The sequence below is a fragment of the Labrus bergylta genome, chromosome 24, assembly GCF_963930695.1.
Source record: "Labrus bergylta chromosome 24, fLabBer1.1, whole genome shotgun sequence".
Lineage (NCBI taxonomy): Eukaryota > Metazoa > Chordata > Actinopteri > Labriformes > Labridae > Labrus > Labrus bergylta.
Genome location: NC_089218.1, coordinates 11,891,515 through 11,912,976, shown reverse-complemented (window position 1 = coordinate 11,912,976; position 21,462 = coordinate 11,891,515). Strand labels below are relative to the sequence as shown.

Genomic DNA, 21,462 nt, shown 5'->3' with positions numbered 1-21,462 from the left:
CATACGTGTGTGTCAGAATGCAGGGATGCAAAGCGCTCCAAGCCAAACAGACCCACGTGGTGCTACAGTGTATGGGTCATTTGAAGCTGAAAATAATCACAAACTTTCTGAAACTTAAATATTAACCAACTTGGTTTCACACATTCAAGTTTTCCCATTTTCCTCCAGAATTCTGTGTTTATGTCTCGGAAACAGATGGAAGTAGCAGCCTTGAAAGTTGAGCCTCAGTAAACTGTGAGCAGTTATGTAATTAGCTGTGAGAGTGTGTGTGTGTGTGTGTCTGTGTTTGTTTGTGTGCCCTCAAGCTCACCTCCTTTAAAGAGCTCAGTGTGCAGGTACGCCAGGCCGCGGGTGACAGAGTGAGCCAGCCGACAGCTGCCGACCCAGTCATTGGTCTGGACACTCAGGTAGCGATTTAAAGAGCCCTGAGGAGGAGGGAAGGTAAAGGAGACAGGCAAGGAGAGAGGGTGCAGAGAGATAGAGAGATAGAGAGGGAGAGAGAGAGAGAGAGAGAGAGAGAGAGAGAGGGGGATGGAAACAGACAGAGGAGGAGATGGACAAAATCAGCATCACTTTAAAGCTCTGACATTTAACCCTTTATAGCAAGTTGTGTAACTTTATTTTTTATCTTCTTTATTGTAGTCTGTTTCAGGCTTCAGGCTGTCATTATCAGGATACTTCTCAAACTGCTAGTACTACATTTTATTATCATGACTAATATCAATATTGATACTCAGGGGAAAATCTGATTTTGATATTCAAAAGTTAAATTACATGGCACATCGACCATCCATAAAACCCCCAAAAGGTCAAGACTTACGTAAAGCAAAACGCTTATCTTCATATTTATATCTTGGGGCTTTAAACAATGCTGACTTTGTGCTTTGACCTCCCTGTAGGAGGAGCAGAGCTTCACAATAAAACTGACTTTTAGAATATTTTATCACCACCCAATAACAGCCCTGAAGTCTGGGAGTTATGGGGTTTTGCAGAAGGACATCAATATGCCATTCTGGTCTAAAAATGTGGTGTAAAAATGATGAAGTCTTATGAGGACAACAAGCAATTCCACTAATATGTTTACTAGCAATTATAGTTGACGTTATTAATTTCCTTCCTCAATTATCTCTATCAACCTTCATAATCCATTACAAGCCTGGCCCCGGCGCAAAAACAAACACACACTCACAAAGGCACATACACTGAATGTTTTCTCATCAGAATCAATCATAAAGCAATTCACGCTTCCGCTTCCAAGAAAATTACATTAGAACTGTTCATTTTCAATAAATGATATTATCATTTACTAGAAAGCATTATGCATTTCAGCTTCCTGTCCTGGCTTGAACTACGTTTCCATGACAGAGTGTATGAGATTAATGGTGATGATGCACAATGGGCTCCGTTCATAGGCTGGCTAGGTGTCAGCTGACTTGAAATATGAGGCTGATGGTGTTTTAAGGAACATTCACATTAATATCATGGAGTTCCTCGAGGCAACCTTCAGCAGTCTCTGTCAAAGTTTTATTTTGCTGCATCAGCTGCATGTTCATTTGTCTGCAAAGAAGAGCTGAGGCTAGTGAAAAGATGATTTTTCATTATAAGTTGACTTTACCCAGTACGACCCTCAGAATCCACACCCCGGGCAAACCCACCAAGCCCTCTCACAGCCCTCACTTGAGAATGAGCCCGCCCTCTCTCAAGTTCAACTGCATCATTTTAAGTAATGAAAAGATTAGACAATTAGTTAAATGCCAAATAAGATAAAGTTTGATTAATTAGGACAACGTGACGCATTAGTACTAATAAAGTTTTAACCTGCAAGATGTCTATAAAGCAAAACCTTCAATTGACATTCCATAAAAATATTTATACTGTAATTACCTCTCCATATAATATTTTTTACAGTGTTGGCCATTTCTGTCCTAAATCTAAGTTGCCCTCACAATAGTATGGGATTCAAAAGAATACCATACACATACGCCTTTGATTTCAAAGCAATCCCCCCCCTAAAAAGACGTGGTCATTTTTTGTCCGTGGATCAGTTTTAAATTTGCGGGCAGGCATGGAGGAAGAAGTAACAGCCATGGTTGATGACACATAATGAGTTCTTTTTTACTGCACTGTAAACAGACACGGAATTAGGGGACCTTTAGTATTAAACTGCTGTTACCATGGCTACCACATTTTGCCAAATCAATCAGTATGAGAGGTGTTTTTTTTTTCTTTTACTCTCCCTAAAATTACATTTATTTATTCTACATACATTCCCCCCCTACTCACATGAGGGTAGTAGTCCATGACCATCAGGTACTCGGTGCGCCCCTCTGGGCCTGTCCGCTCGTCTGCCGCCACAAACCGTGCAATGTTGTCATGCTCCAGCAGCGGTAGCCGGTAGATGGAGCATTCATTAAGGAAGTTCTGTCGGTTAGTAGCGGAGAACACCTTCACAGCCACGGGCCTCTCGTCCAGAGAGCCACAGTAGACGGTGCCGTATCTGCCCCGCCCTATCAGCTGAAAATGACAAAAAATTAAGATTTATAATATATTACAGATAAATACATTTGAAAAAATATATTATTATGGATCTCTAGCCCCGGCTTGTCTTATAAAACAGAAAGATGCCGTTTGTATACTGCTTTGAAATGTCAGGGAAATAATGAAAAGCAAAGAAACAGAAAGATATCTATAAAAAGACAGTGAGGCAGGAAGCAGGGAGATAGGAAACAAGCTAAATAACAGGCAAACAGAAGGGTCAAACAGCTAAAATGGCCTTAAGTCATTTCCAAATCATTCAATTAGTGTCCTGAATTAGCCGGAGCACAGCATGCCACTAAGGTCCAAACATTCTGCTTTAAAAGTCATGAAACGAAAAAGAGGAGTGCATTTGTTTCTGTGTGGTTTCCACCTCCATGTCTGCTGAACACATTTATCTCCAGCTATAAAACATACTGTGAAGGCGCTGGACTGTTTTGTCTGTGAGTAAGGCTCACTGCCTGCACCCCCACAGCCCCCCCCCCTCCCGCAACTAGCCTGATGTGAAAGAACGTGTGCCTGCATTAGATAAGACACAAGGACAGCATTCTGAATTCAACTCCTGCCTGAAAAGATATCACTGCCTCACTCTGGTCTGAAACACACTGAATCGATGTCAAAAGATTGGAAACAAAGAGCTGTGTATGTGTTCTCTTTTGATTGGCTGGCTGTTTTTCTGTCTTGTTGAAGAGTACAACTTGTCTAAGTTGTACTGGCTAACATTTCAGGTAGAAGAGACATTACCACTCTGTTTGAATCGGAAGACAATATACAAGAAATCATGTCTCGTTAATGAAACTGCAGGCTGTTTTTTTTTTTTTCAGCATACCCCAGTGATATTTTTCTCTGACTTTTTGCCTACAAGCCAGTTACCAGCAATAATTTCCTGAAGAGACGTGCACTTGAGAGGCACAACACGTTGCTTGTTTTGGTGCATTGTACAAAAAGGAAATACAAAAAAACCCACAATCTTAGTTGGAAAGCTAAAATGGAAATCCTTTTATATCTCTGTTATGAATTGCTTTCTGAGTATAAGTAATAGTTGAAAATGGACTCAATTAGGTAATATTGAAAGCTTTTTCAGGCTTGCACTGCTTGCTCTCATGTATGATGTTGGACTGAATCTAAAACAGAGGTTGTGAGTGCAACATAGTCTGGATGGGAAAAATTATGAAAACAGGGCCAAGGGATAAAAAAAGAAAAAAAAAGAAAAAAAGGCTGTTTTTTTTTTTTTTTTTTCTACATTGTTGTCTAACATATTGTGAAAGGTGCTGATGGATTATTGACATGCTTTGGAAATATCCTTTCAATTCAAAATACGCCGAAAAGAGCAAAAATTCAGAGATAGCAAAGTTTTCCCGAAAGCTGAGTTGTATTCTATAAGTTAGGTCTGTCATGGCACCGTCTTCCTGAGTCAATTCAAATCAGTCGCTGTGTTCATTTCTCCTCCCTGCCTCTTGTAATCCCTTCATCCTTCTTATATATTGTGGATGAATATCATCCAGACTCCATTGACTTCCCATCACAATCTGAGCTTCGCTACATCCATATCAGGTGTTCAGGATCTCGTGTCAGTGTAAGCAAATCCTATTTTTGTGCATCCTGACCTGTCACTTAATGCATTGATAAAGGTCACATTGAAATGACAAACGTAACTATAAACCTTGATGTATTTTGGGTTTATTTTGACCTCTGTGCCTTTGGTTTCTCCTTTTCTTTATCTTACTCTTGTTCCCTTCCTTACTTCACACACAAAAATACAAACACACACACACACACACTAGCTGTTAGTAGCGATATTGAAGTCTGCATGAGCACAACATGTCTAAACCAATGATACAAGCTTTCATCCTCTAGAAACAGGCAGTGGAAAGCTGCAGGATTTTGGGTATGACAGATGTAGTGAGTCATCCTGTTGAGAGGGATTGATTTTTTGATGCAACCGTACACATCACCACTGTTTTCAGGAAGAACTAACCCTATACACCACTGTGGATTCATGGCAGTAGAGCTACTAGCTGTTGATTTGTGTAATTTCCATAAACTATTTACAACCACAGCTGGATCTATTGGCTCACTTAGTTCCTGAAAGTACTACAGCATTGGTCTGGCACTTTGTAAATACTTCAGCTCTTTCTTGAGCCAAAAAAACATTGAGTCAACTGATGAGCAGATGACTGTTTAGTACAACAGTGAACAGATGGACGTCTGTGGGCACTGACCTCCAGCAGTTTGAGATTGTCGAGGTCCAGGGAGCTCTCAGATCCAGCAGCCTCCATCATATTCAGGTTGTGCAGACCCAGCTTACCATCTCCTGTTAACACACACACACATACCTCTCAGAAACATTTCAGAACATGCAGATGTATTTACCACAAAGATCTTCCTTCTATCCATTTTTACTAAATTAATTGAAACCCAACCAAAAACATAAGAATGGCCTTGAACAATAAATGTTCTCGGCTCTTCGTCACGGCATGGCGCCATGGTAACTCACCGTGCATCTTGCGGTAACCAAAGAAGGCTGCGACAGCAAGCACGGCCAGCATGGAGACTGTTGCCAGGGTGATAATTACCGTCTCTTCGTAGCCCAGTGTGTGAGAGTCTACAAGGGGAGGGGGGGGGGAGGGGACATCAAAAACAAAAAGTACAAATTAGAGTGTAACCTTTATGTGGGAAGAGCAAGTGTCTGCAGTCGTGCACTGAGACTTTGATTTGTGAGCAAGAAGTCAGAGGAAGGCCACAGCTGACATCCTGAGTATGTAGTTTACGAGGTGTACCTGTGCATTCTGATGCAATATGGAAGAAAAGATAGGAAACACAGCTTTGTGTTGATGCCTCTGTCTATAGTTGTTCATAAAGATAATGAGCTTATGCAGAGAGACACTTTGAGTAAACGGAGATACCATGATTATAATAAAAATATATATTAAAATGATTTCACGAAGAAATTGAGACACATTCAGCAGCACATTCTGTTTATATGGGCCACATACAATAACTAAAGCTATTTTCCTGAACAATTAATATCTTACTTTTTATTATTGATTGATTCATTGTTTAGTCCTTCTTTTGAGAATCTGTGCATGCAATATGAAAAAAGGAAAATTGTGTTTAAGTGGCTGGAACCAGCTACTGTTGACCTTGTTCTGTGAGTTATAGAAAAATCTTTCAGCTCTGGTTACTCTTTACTGCAACAGAACCTGGGATAATACACACACACCATACCAGGATGCCTAAGAAACTTGATTAATTTGGTGTGTTTTGTAACAGGACACAGGCCCTTTAACAAGTTCCACCATTCTGCACTTCTTCCGTACAACACACATTGGGTAGTTCAGTTTTATACATCGTTATATTGAAAACATTGTGCCTTCTGTCGGCGATAATTATTTCTGCATATTTAGCACCGTTCACACAACTGCTAAACTAGAAGTAGTCATGAGATTTAGCCGCCATTTTTAACAACTCAAGAACAAGACTTTGAATGGACTGGCAAGTGGGCGCACAGTATGTTTGTTGTTTTCCTTCCACATCAATAATTGCACACAACAATGGCTAACTTACACACAAACATTGAAATGTCTTGGGTGTGCACGTATGTGTGTATGCGAAAACAATCAGGCATGCTGTGAAGCGCGTGAAAGAACAGGAGGGGAGGGGGGAAAAAAAACATCAATTAAGCCAAACAACCATGAAGCATGGTCAACAGACTGGAAAAAGCAGTGAATGAGAAGAGAGACAGAGGTTGTGTGGGAAGTGAATGGAGAGAGCAAGAGAGAAAGAAACTATGTAAAAACAGAGAGAGCGCTGGTCAGATGGCAGGTAGGAGCAGTTAGCCGAGGAAGCTGCAGTTTCTGTCTGCTGTTTGTGATTAATGAAGCTGCATCAGCTATAAGAGCTACTCTGGAGACAAAACACACTCACAGCTTAAGTATAACAGCACTAGATTCTCCTATATACCACTAGTCTATACTCTATAGAAATAGTATAAGAGTCCAGGTCAGCAGCTTGAAAACACACAATAACAACAACTCCTGCATCCCTTACATCAGTCAACACACGGCTGCTGCCGCGAGACCTTCACCTTCTTTATCAATAATTGATGGCTTCAAGAGCCTTAGGGCTTCTTTGACTGACATACTAGCATGAACATGCATGCTCACACACTCTGGCACACTTAAACATAAAAAGGCATGGGGGTTGACACAGCTTCCTGCGAATGCCAGGGTCAGTGGGTTCATAATCAACAAGGGTGCTGCACAGGAAGCTATCTGACAAACACAGACACACATGCTTTCACAAGTAAACATACATGAAGAAGCTGCTTAAACTCCACGATATCAAAAATCCGGCCTGCAGTGCTTTTATAATACGAATAAGATCTTCTCTTATATATTCAGAATATTGCTTAGCTTTTCATTCATTTTGCATTTCAAAGATGATGTTGAACTTTTAAGTATTTTGTCCTTCAGCTAAAGTTCCCCGCTACATTACGTATTAAGTTAAGATACATAGAATATGACACATTCTATAGTGAGAAACTTTATCTTTGCTTTTAGAGTCAATGAATTCAAACTTTTCTTTATAATTAGTCAACTTAAGCTGGAAAAACAGGACTAGACAAGCTAATCATTTGACAAGATAGTTGCCGATTAATGTTGTTATTAAAAAAGTTCACCGTTTAACATTTTATAGATTTAAGGCATGCCTTAACATAGAAGTACTCAATCGAGTATAAAGAAATGAAACGTACTCTTTGGAGATTACAAGCAGCAGTTTTAATTATAGTGGGCCCCCTTTTGTTTTTGTTTGCTTCAACCATTTACAATCGTTTTTAAACCTATTTTATGAGGAAGGAAAAACGTTGCCGTGTTTATTAGACCTTGAGGATACACAATATGTATCAGTGGGAAATGTTGAATGAAAACACAACTTTTGTTTGTTAACTGAAAAGCCCCAGGGCATCTTTAAAATTACAACCCATAGTTTACTTTGCTGATGATGTTTATAAATACAAGATATTCAGTGCTGGGCGAGACTGAGGAAGCTACAGGCGAAACGCAGTGTTAGCTCTCAATAATAGACAGTAAAGTTATTTTCAGTGTGCCACAGATTTTTGATTCATTTTACAAGATATTCAGTATTGTATTGCTTTGGACAAGGGTACTCAGTCAAAATGAACTAGTTTTATTAAACACTACTTTTAAGTGTTTCAATATAGTTGTGTTTCATAAAGGTTTATCATTACCGTCTGATGATAATAATTTGTAATCCAGCATTATTTATACTTTTACTTTTTTTCTTATAGAATATCTTTATACAGAAACGGGTGTGCTTGTGTAACATTTTAGATTACTAATATTTATGACATTGTGCAAACACTACCTGTGTCTCAGTAAAAGATCCGAGTATAACTTCTGCCACCTTGCCACTCGCATGTCTTCATCTATGCTTCTTGGCTGGAGATTACTCAGACAGCCAACTGACACAAACCATTTCCTACTTCCTACAGCCCTGGCATTAATCTGCCCAGACATGTCAGAACCATCCAGCTAAAAACAGAAACAGGATTTCAAGTTATAATACAAGCCAAACTTAAGCTGCACTGATCAATCAAAAAACCCTTCTAACACTAAATCATTATTTTTCTGGGCTTGCTCCTGCTTTTGTCTCGTCATCTGTCTACACGGTGCAACAGTCACCGGCACGCCCGCAGACAGACAGATAGAGCAGACGCCTTGTAATCCATGGAATGCAGAGAGACGACATGGATGGTGGAGAGTGTATGTTTGTGTTTATGTGTGGGCAGGAGAGATGATGAGCCACCGCCGCCACTGCCATCCCCCCTGGTTCCCCTCCCCCTGCTCCTCCTTCCACACACATTGCTTTCATTCACAGCTAGTGTATTAGAGGAAGGAACAAATAACAATACATCTGTTTGCTTTGATTAACACCTTACTAAGAACACACAAGCAGCTTTACAAAATCCCCCAACGGACCATCATTGAAACAGAATTCAATATCAGCCACTTTCACGGCGCTTTAGTGCATATAATCTATACCAGCCAGAGTGAGGACACAGCGTATATGTTGGTGAACCAATTCATCTGTGCAATTCACAGTTGTCAAGGTTCATAATGGAAGGCAATCAGGAAGCTCAGTTTTGAAACCATGTGTGGAATGATGAAGCAGAGGAGGAAGAGAGAGAAAATATCTACAAGTAGGTGTAGGTGCAACAGTTCTGATATATCAAACATCCTTTCATTCTTTGCCGTTAATAGCTTTGTGCTTCACAACTGTGTGGGCCTGCATTTATTATTATTATATGTTATTTTCTGCCGTTCTTTGCTTTGTTATTCATCTTCTCATTCATTCCCCTTTTGCCTTATGCACTCGGTTGAATAAGAGATGCCTGTAACCTTGGCAGAAAAGTTTGTTCCCTTTGGAACTAGACAGGTCAAATAGGTCTCCTAAGTGAATGTAACTATTAGAAAGTGATAATTCAAACCAAATTCAAAGTATTTTTCAAGTCAGAGAAATCCCACAGACGTTCTGCTACAGAACAATTCTTCTTGGAGATTATCACAGAGATTTAACAGCATACAACAGTCAAACACTAAACCATAGAGTACTAGCGAAGGCTCAAATCTAGTATTGAATCTAAATGTATGATTTGCTTTTATGAAAAGAAGAGTATCATGAGGATGGATTTTTCGAAATGACAAAACTCACAATGAAAAACACCCACTATTTATACATATAATCTATTGTGTGAAGACTTAAATACATTGTGCTTTTGTGTGCTTACAGATTGGTTGTGCTGTTGTCGGGCTGGGCAGAAGGAAGTCCTCTGTGAAATTCATGTTGCACATGTCGCTGCCACAGCAGCAGAAGTGGTATGTCCCATTCTGGATCTGTGGAGGCAGGTTTGTCACCACGCAGCGGTCATCGCGGCAACCCTGATGGTCACCCAGGTGAGTCCAGCAACCTGACATGGAGGAGGGAAATGGTTGAATGATGAGATGGTGAGGAAAACAGGGAGAGAAGTCCCTCACTTATCAGCCCATGTCATGTTTTTGTAAGCTGAAACAGATTGTTCCTTTTACAAAACATAAAGTAGTGTTCAGAAGTAATTCAACACAACATTGCACCCATCAATACAGCCAAGAGTTTTGCTGTTATGGCCTTACCTACTCTGGATTATGTTTTCTTAATGCTGGGTCACTTCAGATGGAGATAACTGTAAAATGCACATTCCAATGAAGGTTTGCTGACGTTGCAACTGTTTCAGTGTTTGACACTGTTGCATTTTGTTCTAATATTTACCTGAATCCCATAAAAAGAGCAGTACTGGGAACATTTTTCTTTCTTATATCAAGATCTGAATCCTGAACTTATGCGTTGGCTAATACTAACTACTACTCTGAGTCCAATGTGATACAAAATGTATCCTCACCTAAACTGAAGCCCGGCATCATGCCCAAATAGTTGTTCTCCCTTGGGGAATTTCCAGTGTACAATATAATCAAATTGCTGACGTTGACTGACCTTACATCGTCTGCACAAACCAAACTGTTGTTGTTTTCACATGATATATTGTCATAATCAGCTCTTCAGAGTAGTTTCCCGTGGAAGCCATATAGTCGTTTGGAATTACTGCCAAAAAAGCTAGTTTTCCTTTAAGGATGTGATGAGTACAAAGGCTGGTTATTCATCAACACAAAATCACACATTCAAGTCAGTACAAAAGGCATTTATACTGCTGGTATTTACGCTGCTCTAACCATTGTCACTTGTGGCATCAGTGTTAACTCTTGAGGTGCTACATTATCTAACTTCAAAGGGGGACTGCGTCACCGGGGAATCTCAAGGTGTCTATTATGAAGATATTTGTGGAATTTGTCTATCTGTACAAATAGTACAGTGTCTCTCAGGTTGTACCTTGTTTGACAAGTCGCACTTCGCCTGGAGGACTTTTCTCCCACAGGCCAAAACAGTGGCTGCCCTTGGCACATCGGATGCTGGTGTTCTCTGGGGAGACCCGGCCTTCGCCCCCTGCCACTCGCTCCACCTCCCACTGCTGCTGCTGGTCCGTGAAGGCACACTCCCGCTCCTCCCCCTGTGCCGCTGTGAAAAGACAGAGGAAATGGGGCTGAATCAAATCCCATTTCTAGCAAAATGAGGCTAAGTCGAATCCCATTTCTAGCAAAATGGGGCTGTGCTTTGCAGTGGCAACAAAGTGAATAAGATAGTTTGATGAACAGAGGCATGCACATAAAACTAAAATGATGACAGTTTCTGTGTGTGCATTAATGAGGATGTGTGGGGAGGAGAAAGACGGAAACAAACAGCTCAACAGCTTCGTTAATTTATTATTTAGTCATTTCATTGCATCTCTGTATCGATTATTCTCTTTCTACCAACACACAATCATTCTAATATGTGCATTTTAGATGTCTTGCATGTCTTCTGTACATGAAAATCACTCACACCAACCCCTCTTACAAAAAAATGTGTGTTCATTATATATATTTATAAAAATCCATACATATACAGACACTTCTTGTCTGCTACAAAGGCTACAGAGATAAATGGATACTGCATCTGTCTACACAGGAAGAATAATCCACATCTGAAAAAAGCTGTCTGCCTGCAAAGACTGATGCCTCTCACAAGCCAAAGATCAATAGAAAAACCAATTTAAACTCTAGCCTGGAGGACATAACACAAAAACATGCAGAGGCGCATAAGGAAAAGCAGACATTAGTGCTTGAAACAATCCTTATTAAAAACACAAAAACTGCAGGATACCCATGAGAAGAGTAAATTAAATGTCAGAAAATAAGAGATGGTAGCTCAACACAAGACCTTAAAGACCCACGTTTTACTTCATAAACTGATTTATAGTCCATGGCCAAAGTTTTCTTCTGCTTTATGTTCAGTTGAACTTTAGTCAGTGTCAAATTGTGTTTTTTGAGAGAAAAGAAAAGCCAGAATATGTTCCCAGTTGCTTGTAGATTGGACGCCAGAGAGAAATAGTTTGAGCCAGTGTGATTGTGTGGTCCGCCTGCTTTGTGGATGATTTCAGATAAGAGAAACATGATGTGCCAGTTTGTTTCCCTTACTCCCAACTCCTCCCTTTCCTCTAGCCAGGGGAGAGACGAGGGGTGGGGGGTGGGGGGGGGTGGGGGGGGGGGGGGGGGGGGGGGTTTGTTATGAAGGGAGGGAGGAGGGTGACTGTGCCCTGCCCAAGGTCAAACTAGCCTGTGTGGGCAGAGGCTGACGCGATGGAGTGGTAGTGCTCCTGGGCACAGCGCCAACTTTCCTCCTCTGCTCCTATCTGCAGATAAAGCTATCAACGCTGGCCTACCGTGGGCCTCGGCTGCCCTCAACCTGTGGGCCTTTCCTGCCTACTGTTCAGTGGGACCAGCTTTGCATGCAGGGGATGCATGCTGTGTAGATGCAGAGTGGGAAAGGAGTTCAAACCAAGGGTTAAACATGTGGAGGAATTTTCATTTTGATGAGGAAACTGAATTTTAATGAGCTGACAATGGCCCTGGCAGGGTTAGCAGCAGAATGGCAGTTTTTTTTTCAGCATTAAGAAGCTCCGGGTTAAAATGGCCACCAAATTGTACTTGCACTTAACAAGCGTTAAACCTCTGAGCAGATAAGTGCTATGATTTTTCACCAGCCCTACCATTAAACCGAAACATTCAAGGCTAAACATAATGGGCAGACATTCATTCATATCTGACCACTTTTCTTTTGAGGGCTCTGATGAGAGATCGACCTCTCATCTTTTGGACTCTGTCAACTGATAAGTTCCAAATGAAAAAATTGCAGATACAAAAAGTCATTTCGTTTTATTTTATTTAATTAAATTAAATTTCCATTTCAATGCCAAACAAACACCTCCAGTATAAAGTTCCATTTCTCTTTTGCTTAATTACTTTAGCAGAATGTAGGCTTATCTAACCCAGAGGCAGCTTTTATGTGCTCTCTTTATTTTCTGTGACTGAAAACACCAAGTATTTCAAATATCGTTATAAAAAAGCACAGATATATAAATACAATAGAAAAGTGCAGACAAGTGTTTCAAAGAAACAACTTCAAGAATGTAATTAACTCTGCTTTACTCAACTGTAACGCAACTTACAAACATCAGCAACAGGCTCACCTAGCTAACTAGCTCCCTTTCCATTTAATTCCAAATTATTTAATTCACCTTTAGCCTCAGTCTGCTAACATGCTATAATGTTTGCAGACATAAACTGCACATTAAGGGCTGTAAAATAAGATACAAACCTCACAAGTCTAGTTTACTAGCTTTATTCCAACAGTAGTAACCCAGTGATGTTTATGTTCCTTTAGTCCAAAATGTATTAGCCTGATATCATGTATGTAGCCATGAAGTGCATATTCAAGACCTATTTCATGTGATCATTGTTGTCAAACAAGTCAGCTGGAGACACTAAACATCAATTCAGAAACAAGCTAACTATAGCTCTCTTGCTAGCTAAAGATATGAAAAGTCTGTTGGAAACAGTTACCATTTTAGCCTGGAGCACATGCAGGAGCATCTTTCTTTTTTTTCTTCTTTTCTTTCTGAAATCAAAGATCTATTGTTTGGGATATGACCAAGAAATGTGAATGAAATTTGACTTTATTGTATTTTAAACCACCTAGTTCCTTTTGATACAAGGTAGCAGGAATAAACCATCTGTCACCACCATAAGGTCAATAGATTTAACACAAAAGTTTGGGTTTTTAAAAATGCACATGACATTGTGGTGAAGAATCAGTAAGGCTTTCCCTTGACGGTAAAAAAATCGAAATATCTGGGCCAAAGGCTAATTGAAATAACAGATTCAACAATAATCTTTTCTGCCTTGAAAGTGCTCCCGTTCTAATTCCAGAAATCGAAGGGAGTGGGCGTTGGCGGTAAGACACGAGTTGCAGAAAAGAAACTCTGGGGAAAAGAGTAGAAACACTAAGGAACAACAGTAGGAAGTGCCTCCGTGGTGACAACACCCAAAGACAGTCAAACAAACATACTGACCTTGTACGCAAGAATTGGGAACAGAAAAATCCATAGAGCAGAGTATCTTCTATCTTTCTCCCAAAGCTGGGTAGATACTGTATGCCTCTAACATTAATTATTAACATTTTTACTATAATTCAAGGCTCTGAAACGAAACTCCCATAATGATGCCTGGTCTAAGAAAGCTCAGGGGCATGAAAAAGCAGATAAAAGGTTGGAATTCTATCTAGAAATTGATTTTGGGTTTTCTGTCACAAGATTTTTTAACTTGTGATTGTGAATGTTATTTCATTGTGCTTTTGTTGCACTTACACAAAGCCAAAAAGCACTGTGACTTTGTAGATAGATCACATAGCAGCTGCTTCTCATCCTGAGTTTCTCATGAATTTAAAATACATTTATTAGATTAAGCTGCTGAGCATACAAAAATAAGGGATAGAGAAGCAACTATGTGTAGCATTTATTGGAGCTCAAACCAAAGAAGATTTTGCTCATTTGCAGTCTGAGCCATGGGGGCATTCGTGAAGACACATTTTCATTGGTTTGTCTGCAGCTCTGCTAGGATGCGGTTGGTTCCCTGACTGAATTCTGTCTTTCTTCTGAGTGTTTCTGGTTGGATGCCAATCTCCGAGTGTATCTCTGATTGGCCATGGCAGACTCTGTCCCTGGTTCTGCTCTGTGGAGCTTGCTGTGTGATCTTGGCTTTCCACTGCAGTATTGGATTGTGGGTCAGAGTATGCAGGCAAGGCCACTGGAGCGAGTCAGATGAGAGAAAGAGAGAGGGGGAGTGAAAGAGAGAGAGGGTAGTCATATCAAAAGGCTTCGGAGTAGTTTTCCTGCTCCAAGCCTGCTCATTGGATGAATCCCCAGCACTGCTCAGTGTTTACCCATGGCCCAGTTATTTGCTAATCTCTCCCCCCTCCTCCCCCAATTGGCCTTCGGTGCACCCTCCCACCCCCTCCCGACTCCCGGACTACCCCTGTCCCCTCAGCCTCTCTGCTAAAAAACAACAGCGATCTAATCTGGCTCTCTCCTTCCTTTCTGCCAAGGCCCATTGGAGAGATGTAAGACACGGCAGTCTGAGACTTGATTAAAAGTCACCAAGTGCCTCTCATGTGGTGACTGTTTTCGCTCCACAACTGGTCACATTTAATAAATAGAGGGAAGAAGGAAAGAAAAGCACACTTGACTTAAGACTAAAACGTGCTCGATACACTAGTGCACACACCTCTCTACCTCTATCTCTGCAGACATTCGTGCCCTGTCCGCATCTACTGAAGTATTCAAGCTGTGCTCTCTTGCTGGGGGTTTCATGGAGAGAAATGACACGTTACTGGCTGCCATGGAGAGCCTTTTTCTGATTCTGTATTGAAAATGTGTACATTTATTGTAGTATTGGTATGGGCCTCCGTACTGCCTCATCATCCTGGTAGGTTAACAAACAACAGATCTCCTGTGCTAGCAGAGAGTGTAATGTTAAACATTGAGTCTTTATCAACTATATGTATATTTTGTTTTTAGAAGGGGTTTCTGCAGTGGCAAATACTAGAGTCTAGTACACGGTCCTTAGCTCTTAGTTTGTTTTTGCTGCTGTGTGAAGCAGACAGGGTCTCTCCATGTGCTATCATGCGTGGCTGATGCAAAAAAAAAAATATATTTTTTTTTAAATTCATGTCCACATGCACTGTATTTTCATTGTCGCAAAAGCTCAAGCTACAACCCACTGACAGCCATCAGAGACACATGTCCCCTCTGATCATACCAAATACTGCTGCTGTTTGGGTGTATGCTTGTTGCTGAGGTAGGATGCACGGGCTTTCAGGGGGTATTTAGCTGACACCCCCAATTTTCCAAGTCCCCAGCTTGAGTTTAAAGATGTCGGGTGGGCAAAGAAGAAGGGGGGGGGGGGGGGGGGGGGGGGGTTGGTTGGTTGGTGGTGGGCTTTAATCTGTCCCATCTGTTGCCTCGGGACTGCCCCCCCCCCCCCCCCCCCCCAAAAAAAAACACCAGTGCTCAGTCTGTGTCTGTCTGTGTCTGGTACAGTTATGCTAATCCTGGAGCTTATGCTACCCTCAAAGCTTAGAGGCCTCCATTATTGACCACAATGAATTTATACCAAAATTCACCCCCCTTACCTCCCTCCCTTTCTTTTATACCTTTACTTTCCCAAATATGTGATGAAAACACAGATGACCAAAGTGGTGTTTGCCATCACTCAATGGGGGGTATAATCTCAGATTATTTATGAACAAGCAAAAATTCAGATTCAGGCTGTGTCTGAATCTAGTCTTTGTTTATAACCACATATTTTCATTGTCGAAGAAAAGAACAGCTATTACAGGTTTTAAAGGCTACATACTAGCTTGACAGGCTAATTAATCCTATACATCCACCCACTCCAGCCTTATCCCTTAAGGCTGTGGTTGTCTGGTATGGCAGTGTTTTCACCTGTTCTGTGAGAGCTGAGTGGTACTTTCCGTGTCTGTTAAAATTGCAACAATTTCAAAAGGATATTCCAGAATAAGTAAGCCAGAAACAAATCTGGTGATATTTATTTTATTTGAAGTCAAAAATACCTTATATTTTCAAGTTATAGCAAACGAAATGTGATCATTTTATGTTTTATGTGATATTTAACTTAATATCTTTATTATAAAACCAGCTACCAGTGCAACACAGAATAAAGGAGAATACAACAAGACAGAGCAATACCCACAGATGTGACATCCCAGCTAGAGAAAATAAATACAAGATCAATATCACCTTAAAGCCCTGCAGTTGTGAAGTGCCCTTCTATTAAAGAAAACACAAACCATCCGGACCAAAACTGTTCATCCATACTCTGAGCAACATTTTTTGCGCGCTCTAGACTTATTGTCTCTGATGGTCTGCTGGTGTTAATCATAGGCTGTCACTCTGAGTTACCATCTCAAGGCTGCACCTTTTGTTTTCTAAAACATCCACTAATTTCTCCTTTTTGCCAAACCAGAAGGTCGGCTGAACACTGTTCTATTGTATCTCTCTTTTTGCTTTTACCTCTGCTTAAAACGAGCACCAAGGTACTAAGAGGGAGAGACATTGATTTTTCTCTTCATCTAATAGAGTACAAGGTTAGCTGTATTAGAGCCCAAATGGCCTCTCAGCACCCCTCTTCCAGTCCAGCATTCATTGGTCTGTTCTAGCCGCAGTCAGTGTCATCTCTTCTCACAAAATAAGGATGTTGACTAAGTGCTAAATATTATGGAATCAAAGCAGACGCAGTGCTTTTACATCTTTCAACTTCAGCAACTAACTTCTTTTTTCCTCCTAAATTGCATTGCTCTAGTTACACAATCACTGAAGCCAACTTGTTGGCTTGGAATAAGTACACATCATTATATCACATCTATTTTTGCTCCAACTCACTGGTTGCGTTTCAGCATTACAGACGATTTTAACATTTTACAAGCCACTTTAACCAATTTATTGTCCTTGTGTTTACTTCCAGAGTGTTGCAGAACGTAATGCAAATTCAGCACAATAGCTTGTAGTAACTGGGGATGCAGTTTAGTAAAATGGCCCCTGGGTTCTCAGCATAATCTGTATTATTAATTGCGGTACAAAAACTGACGTCAGAGGTTTTTATTCAACATTTTGGTTCATTTTCTCAATATTTTCTTATTATCGTGCTGCTTTCTTACAGTATCTGGGTTTTAGACAGTACAATGGACATTAAAACTCTTAACAAAACACACCTGAATCAGCCAAATTAAATTGTTTCAATACTTTCTGATACTTAACAGTAACTGCCTCAATTTATTTATCCACTAATTTAACATTTCACTGCCATAACAATGATTTTAGGACTTAGAGGATAAAAAAGATGCAGGAAAATGCAGATAACATCTTTATTCTATAGAATTACTGTTTCTCGCCAGAACATGGTGCTTAGATTACCCATAATGCAATTGAAGCCTCAGACCGGCAACTCTAAATTTCCGACTTGCAGGATCAAATGGAACGCACCATTATGTCTGTACCTGGTTCATTATATTTTTCGGCGCAAATTTGAGTTAACATACTAGCAGCGGTTTAGCGCAAGACTATAATCTTCAGCCAATAACTTCACTTTCAGTTGAGCTGCTGATGTGACCGCAGAGCCGACAGCTTCAAGAGTCCCCCGTCGGCCCAGGAGGCTGGAGCGACGCGGGCCTGTTGGGGAACAGTGGGCCCTGTCAACACCACAGTATGCAGCCCACGAGACACAGCTTCAGAGTTTGGACAAGCGGAGCAAATATGCAGCCCATTTTTTATGCTTTAGTATAATACTTGTGTACTAATCCTCTTTGGGACCCCTCAAACCTCTGGCTTACCTTTGACAACTTTAAAAAAGGGGGCCTGAATGTGGGTTGTTGCATACATTATGAGCACGCGTGTGATACAAGTTGGACTTAACTTGAGAAGAATTTGAGCTAAAATCTTCCAAATCTTGCTCGCTACTAAAGAACACCTGCGGTCACCCCGCAGGTAGCAAGTGTTTGGGACCGTTTCTTTCTTGTCCAGATTTCAGAGCAGCCGGCACACACACCCACACACTGATTAGTCACAAGGGAAAAGACTCAGAGAAACGACCTGAGCTCAGCTGCAAACAGGTGGAAACAAATGAATGTGAAAAAGAAATTAGAAGACGTATTAAGCGAGTTTGAGGGAAGGGATGATGGGAAGCTGAAGTGAGACAAAGGGGAGTAAAGGGAAAGGTGTTGGGTCAAATAGATGACTAACACACTCCCCTGGCTGATAAAGCCTTTTGCTTCCTCCCATCATCATCATTACAAGTATATCATCCTTTGAAACATGCACTGGGGGATCTTTTTTCCCATTCGTAAAGCGAACAGCAGCTCAGACAGAGCAAGCGGTTAATCTCTCTTCTCTTTACAGCCATTATACCAACATACTGACTGCTGCCCTAATTAACAACACAATTTCAATTTATTGGCTGTTTACATGGCACACTTGCATATAAGTATCCATTAATCGTCCTTGTACTGATTATTGAGTGAATCTGTCAATCCTCTGACAGTTGGTGAAGCCGTTAAACTGCTCTAGGGGAATAATAATTTGCATGTCAGGTCTCATAAAGGTGATCTTATCAGGGCAGTAATATATCCGAGTGATGAGAAGTCTTTCAGCGCGTGCATGGAATGATGAATTTCAGTTTAACATTTGGGCGAATATTAAGACTCTTTTTCTACCCCCAATAACCCCTACTGTTCCCACGTCACAACATGACAACTCATCGCTTCAGAAAACGCTCCATGTCCTGCTCTGCCTGCTGAATCATCCCTATCTTTTTTTAACATAATCTATTAACTCTGCCGTTGCTAATATGAAGCTAAAGCAACAAGATGTCCTCTCTACCTATTCGTTTAAGTATGGTTGTTATGAATATTCAGAAGATGTCTGTGCTTTGCAGAAATTGCACTTACTGTCCTCGCGTTCAATTATATCTGAATTACAAAACACTCAGACTACCAATTGTCAGTTAAATACAAATGGGGGCAGAGTCTCTCTGCACGACCAGTTTAAGGTAATGAACACATTCACACACTATATTTCAAATTACGCTTACATCCTTACCTCTGCAACAGCACTTATTATTCTCAGCTTCTGATAATACCCTCAAGAAGAACACACACACAAAATGGTAAAGCATTGTTATTAAGAATCTGTTTATACACACATTGTCTCACACACACACACACACACACACACACACACACACACACACACAGTCCAACAACAATTCACCTAAATTACAGATCTTTTAAGATACCTTTCCTGTCTTCCCACACATTCCTATCTCTCGCCCCTTCTCTCATGCAGCGTTCCTCCATCTCTGTGCATCCCAGCTACTATCTTATCATGCTCAAGGTCTCACAGAAGCCTGGCTTCAGCCCAAAAGTCTTGTACAGGGGGCACAACTTGGCAGACAGGGACTGCGGTATGTTTGGCAGTGTTTTTCCAGGCCTTTGTACACAGAATGATTAAATGGAGCCAGGGGTGCATTTGCTGCTCGCTTCAGAAGGAGGTATCTGTGAAGGTTTGCTTGACTACAGTGAGATGGGCTAAAAGATGAGCCAGGGAGACAGGAAGATGGAAAAGATAGATTAGGGATAGACAGACTGGCTGATGTGCCAGACAGGAAAACACACCAGGGCGATGTGGTGATTTAGTAAAATGTCTGATTTAGTCTGTCTGTGAAGCAGATTATCCGTGTTAAAATGACTAAATAATCCCAGAAATATGATCAAGAATCAAGATGACCAAAAAGCATGATTCAGCTTGCATTTTTGAGCAACGCTTGCAACAAACTGGCTCTACAGAGGGGTAAACCAAAACAAAAAGCATCAAATATTTATAAGAAGCACATTTTCGGTCTTATCCCCAAAAAAAATCAATCCCTTTTAAAAGCACTTACCAGCCACAGAAGTCAGAAGAATCGTCAGGCAAAACCCAAATTTAGCGAGTGATTTCATCGTGATTCGGCCCACAGCCATGACACTGTGCATCGGCTTTGGTCTCGTAAACTGGAGCTCCGCCAAGTCTTGTTATACTTCTTGTTCTTCTCTTGTTTTTCTTTTTGAACTTGTTTTTCACCCTCTTTATCCTCACGTCAGCTCAATAACTTGAACCGACCTCTCAGTCATGGAGAACATCGAGACACGGTGCGAAAAGGAGACGCTGTTATGTCGTGATTAAATAACTACCACTGACTGTCAAAGTTAAGTTAGTCCCGCTACCGACTCCAGCATCAGCCCGAAACATAAACCGATCGACTAACTTGTTAGGCGGATCAGCCATGTACAAGCAGCCCGCAAACAGCGTCCATATCTGCTAGCTAACATGCTAGCTGTCCAGGGAGACTGTCTGGTACTGGAAAACTTGGGCAAAGATGGTAAATTCCGCAGAAATTAGCAACATGCAACTAATCGGCGTTACTACAAAGCTTCATCAATTGTAAACTTGGTAATAGCACCCACTTTCCCAAGAAAACTGGCAGAAATGTGTCTTTTAAAACGTAGCAAATTGACTCGTTTAGGTTGCGAGGTGACTGCTAACGACGCTAACCAACGTTAGCATCAGAGCTAACTAGTTACTTCTCCGCGTCCCGTTGCATTTCGCGATCTCCAGTGTAAGGGGAAATTTTTCAAAAGTCAACGGCGTCTACAGTGATTTTTTTTCGGTTTTCTGTAGAATGAGATCATTACTCCTGTGCAAGAAGACGACGGGGTTGAGGGGATGGATGTCTCTTGGGCTGATCGTCGCTGTTTGGCTTGAAGCTTCGCTGTGCAGACAGACAGACAGGGCGGCTGGGAACGCCTCGTTTGCAGGCTTGTCTGGACCGCTCGTCTCCGGTATCAGGTTGCTGTGGGTTGGTGTTGGGGGTGGAGGACAATCCTACACAGGCATGAGGGGTGATGCAGCGCCGCTGTGCCGCAGACTATGGATACAACACTGCAAACATATGCTACATTCAGGGTCTCAATTAAATCCGTCACGTTGCTGCTGTAAAGTAAACACTGCTAAGATTTACTCAATTTGAGCATGTATTATAAAGTAGGAGAAGAAATCTGAATGCAGCATCTGAAGATATTTGTAGTTTCATGAAAAAACTCGAGAAAAATGCTTGGTCGATATTCTTACGTCCTTCAAATCTCTTTATGCGCGAAGAAAGAGCTCATTATTGCAAATCAATTAACCAATGCGGGTTATTTGAGAAAACGAAATAATAAATCTATGATATATGTTATTTGTTATGAAAATCTCCCATAGATGTCACCTCAGTTACATATTTTTTTCGATGATCTTCTTAAATATAAAATGTCCGATTGTCATTGAATGCG

The 21,462-nt window shown here is 41.0% G+C and overlaps 1 protein-coding gene across 1 annotated transcript in view; it reads right to left on the bottom strand.

The window, feature by feature from the left end:
• LOC109998072 (bone morphogenetic protein receptor type-2) overlaps positions 1 to 20,998 on the bottom strand; it is a 28,663-nt gene extending 7,665 nt beyond the window's left edge. The window contains exons 1-7 of the mRNA XM_020652804.3: positions 20,037 to 20,998; positions 10,480 to 10,665; positions 9,347 to 9,526; positions 5,033 to 5,140; positions 4,758 to 4,849; positions 2,284 to 2,514; positions 311 to 425 (exon numbers count right to left, since the gene is read on the bottom strand). Of these exons, the coding sequence (XP_020508460.2) occupies positions 311 to 425; positions 2,284 to 2,514; positions 4,758 to 4,849; positions 5,033 to 5,140; positions 9,347 to 9,526; positions 10,480 to 10,665; positions 20,037 to 20,127 (1,003 nt within the window). The 5' untranslated portion in view covers positions 20,128 to 20,998. The remainder of the gene's footprint in view (positions 1 to 310; positions 426 to 2,283; positions 2,515 to 4,757; positions 4,850 to 5,032; positions 5,141 to 9,346; positions 9,527 to 10,479; positions 10,666 to 20,036) is intronic.
• Positions 20,999 to 21,462: the final 464 nt, after the last annotated feature.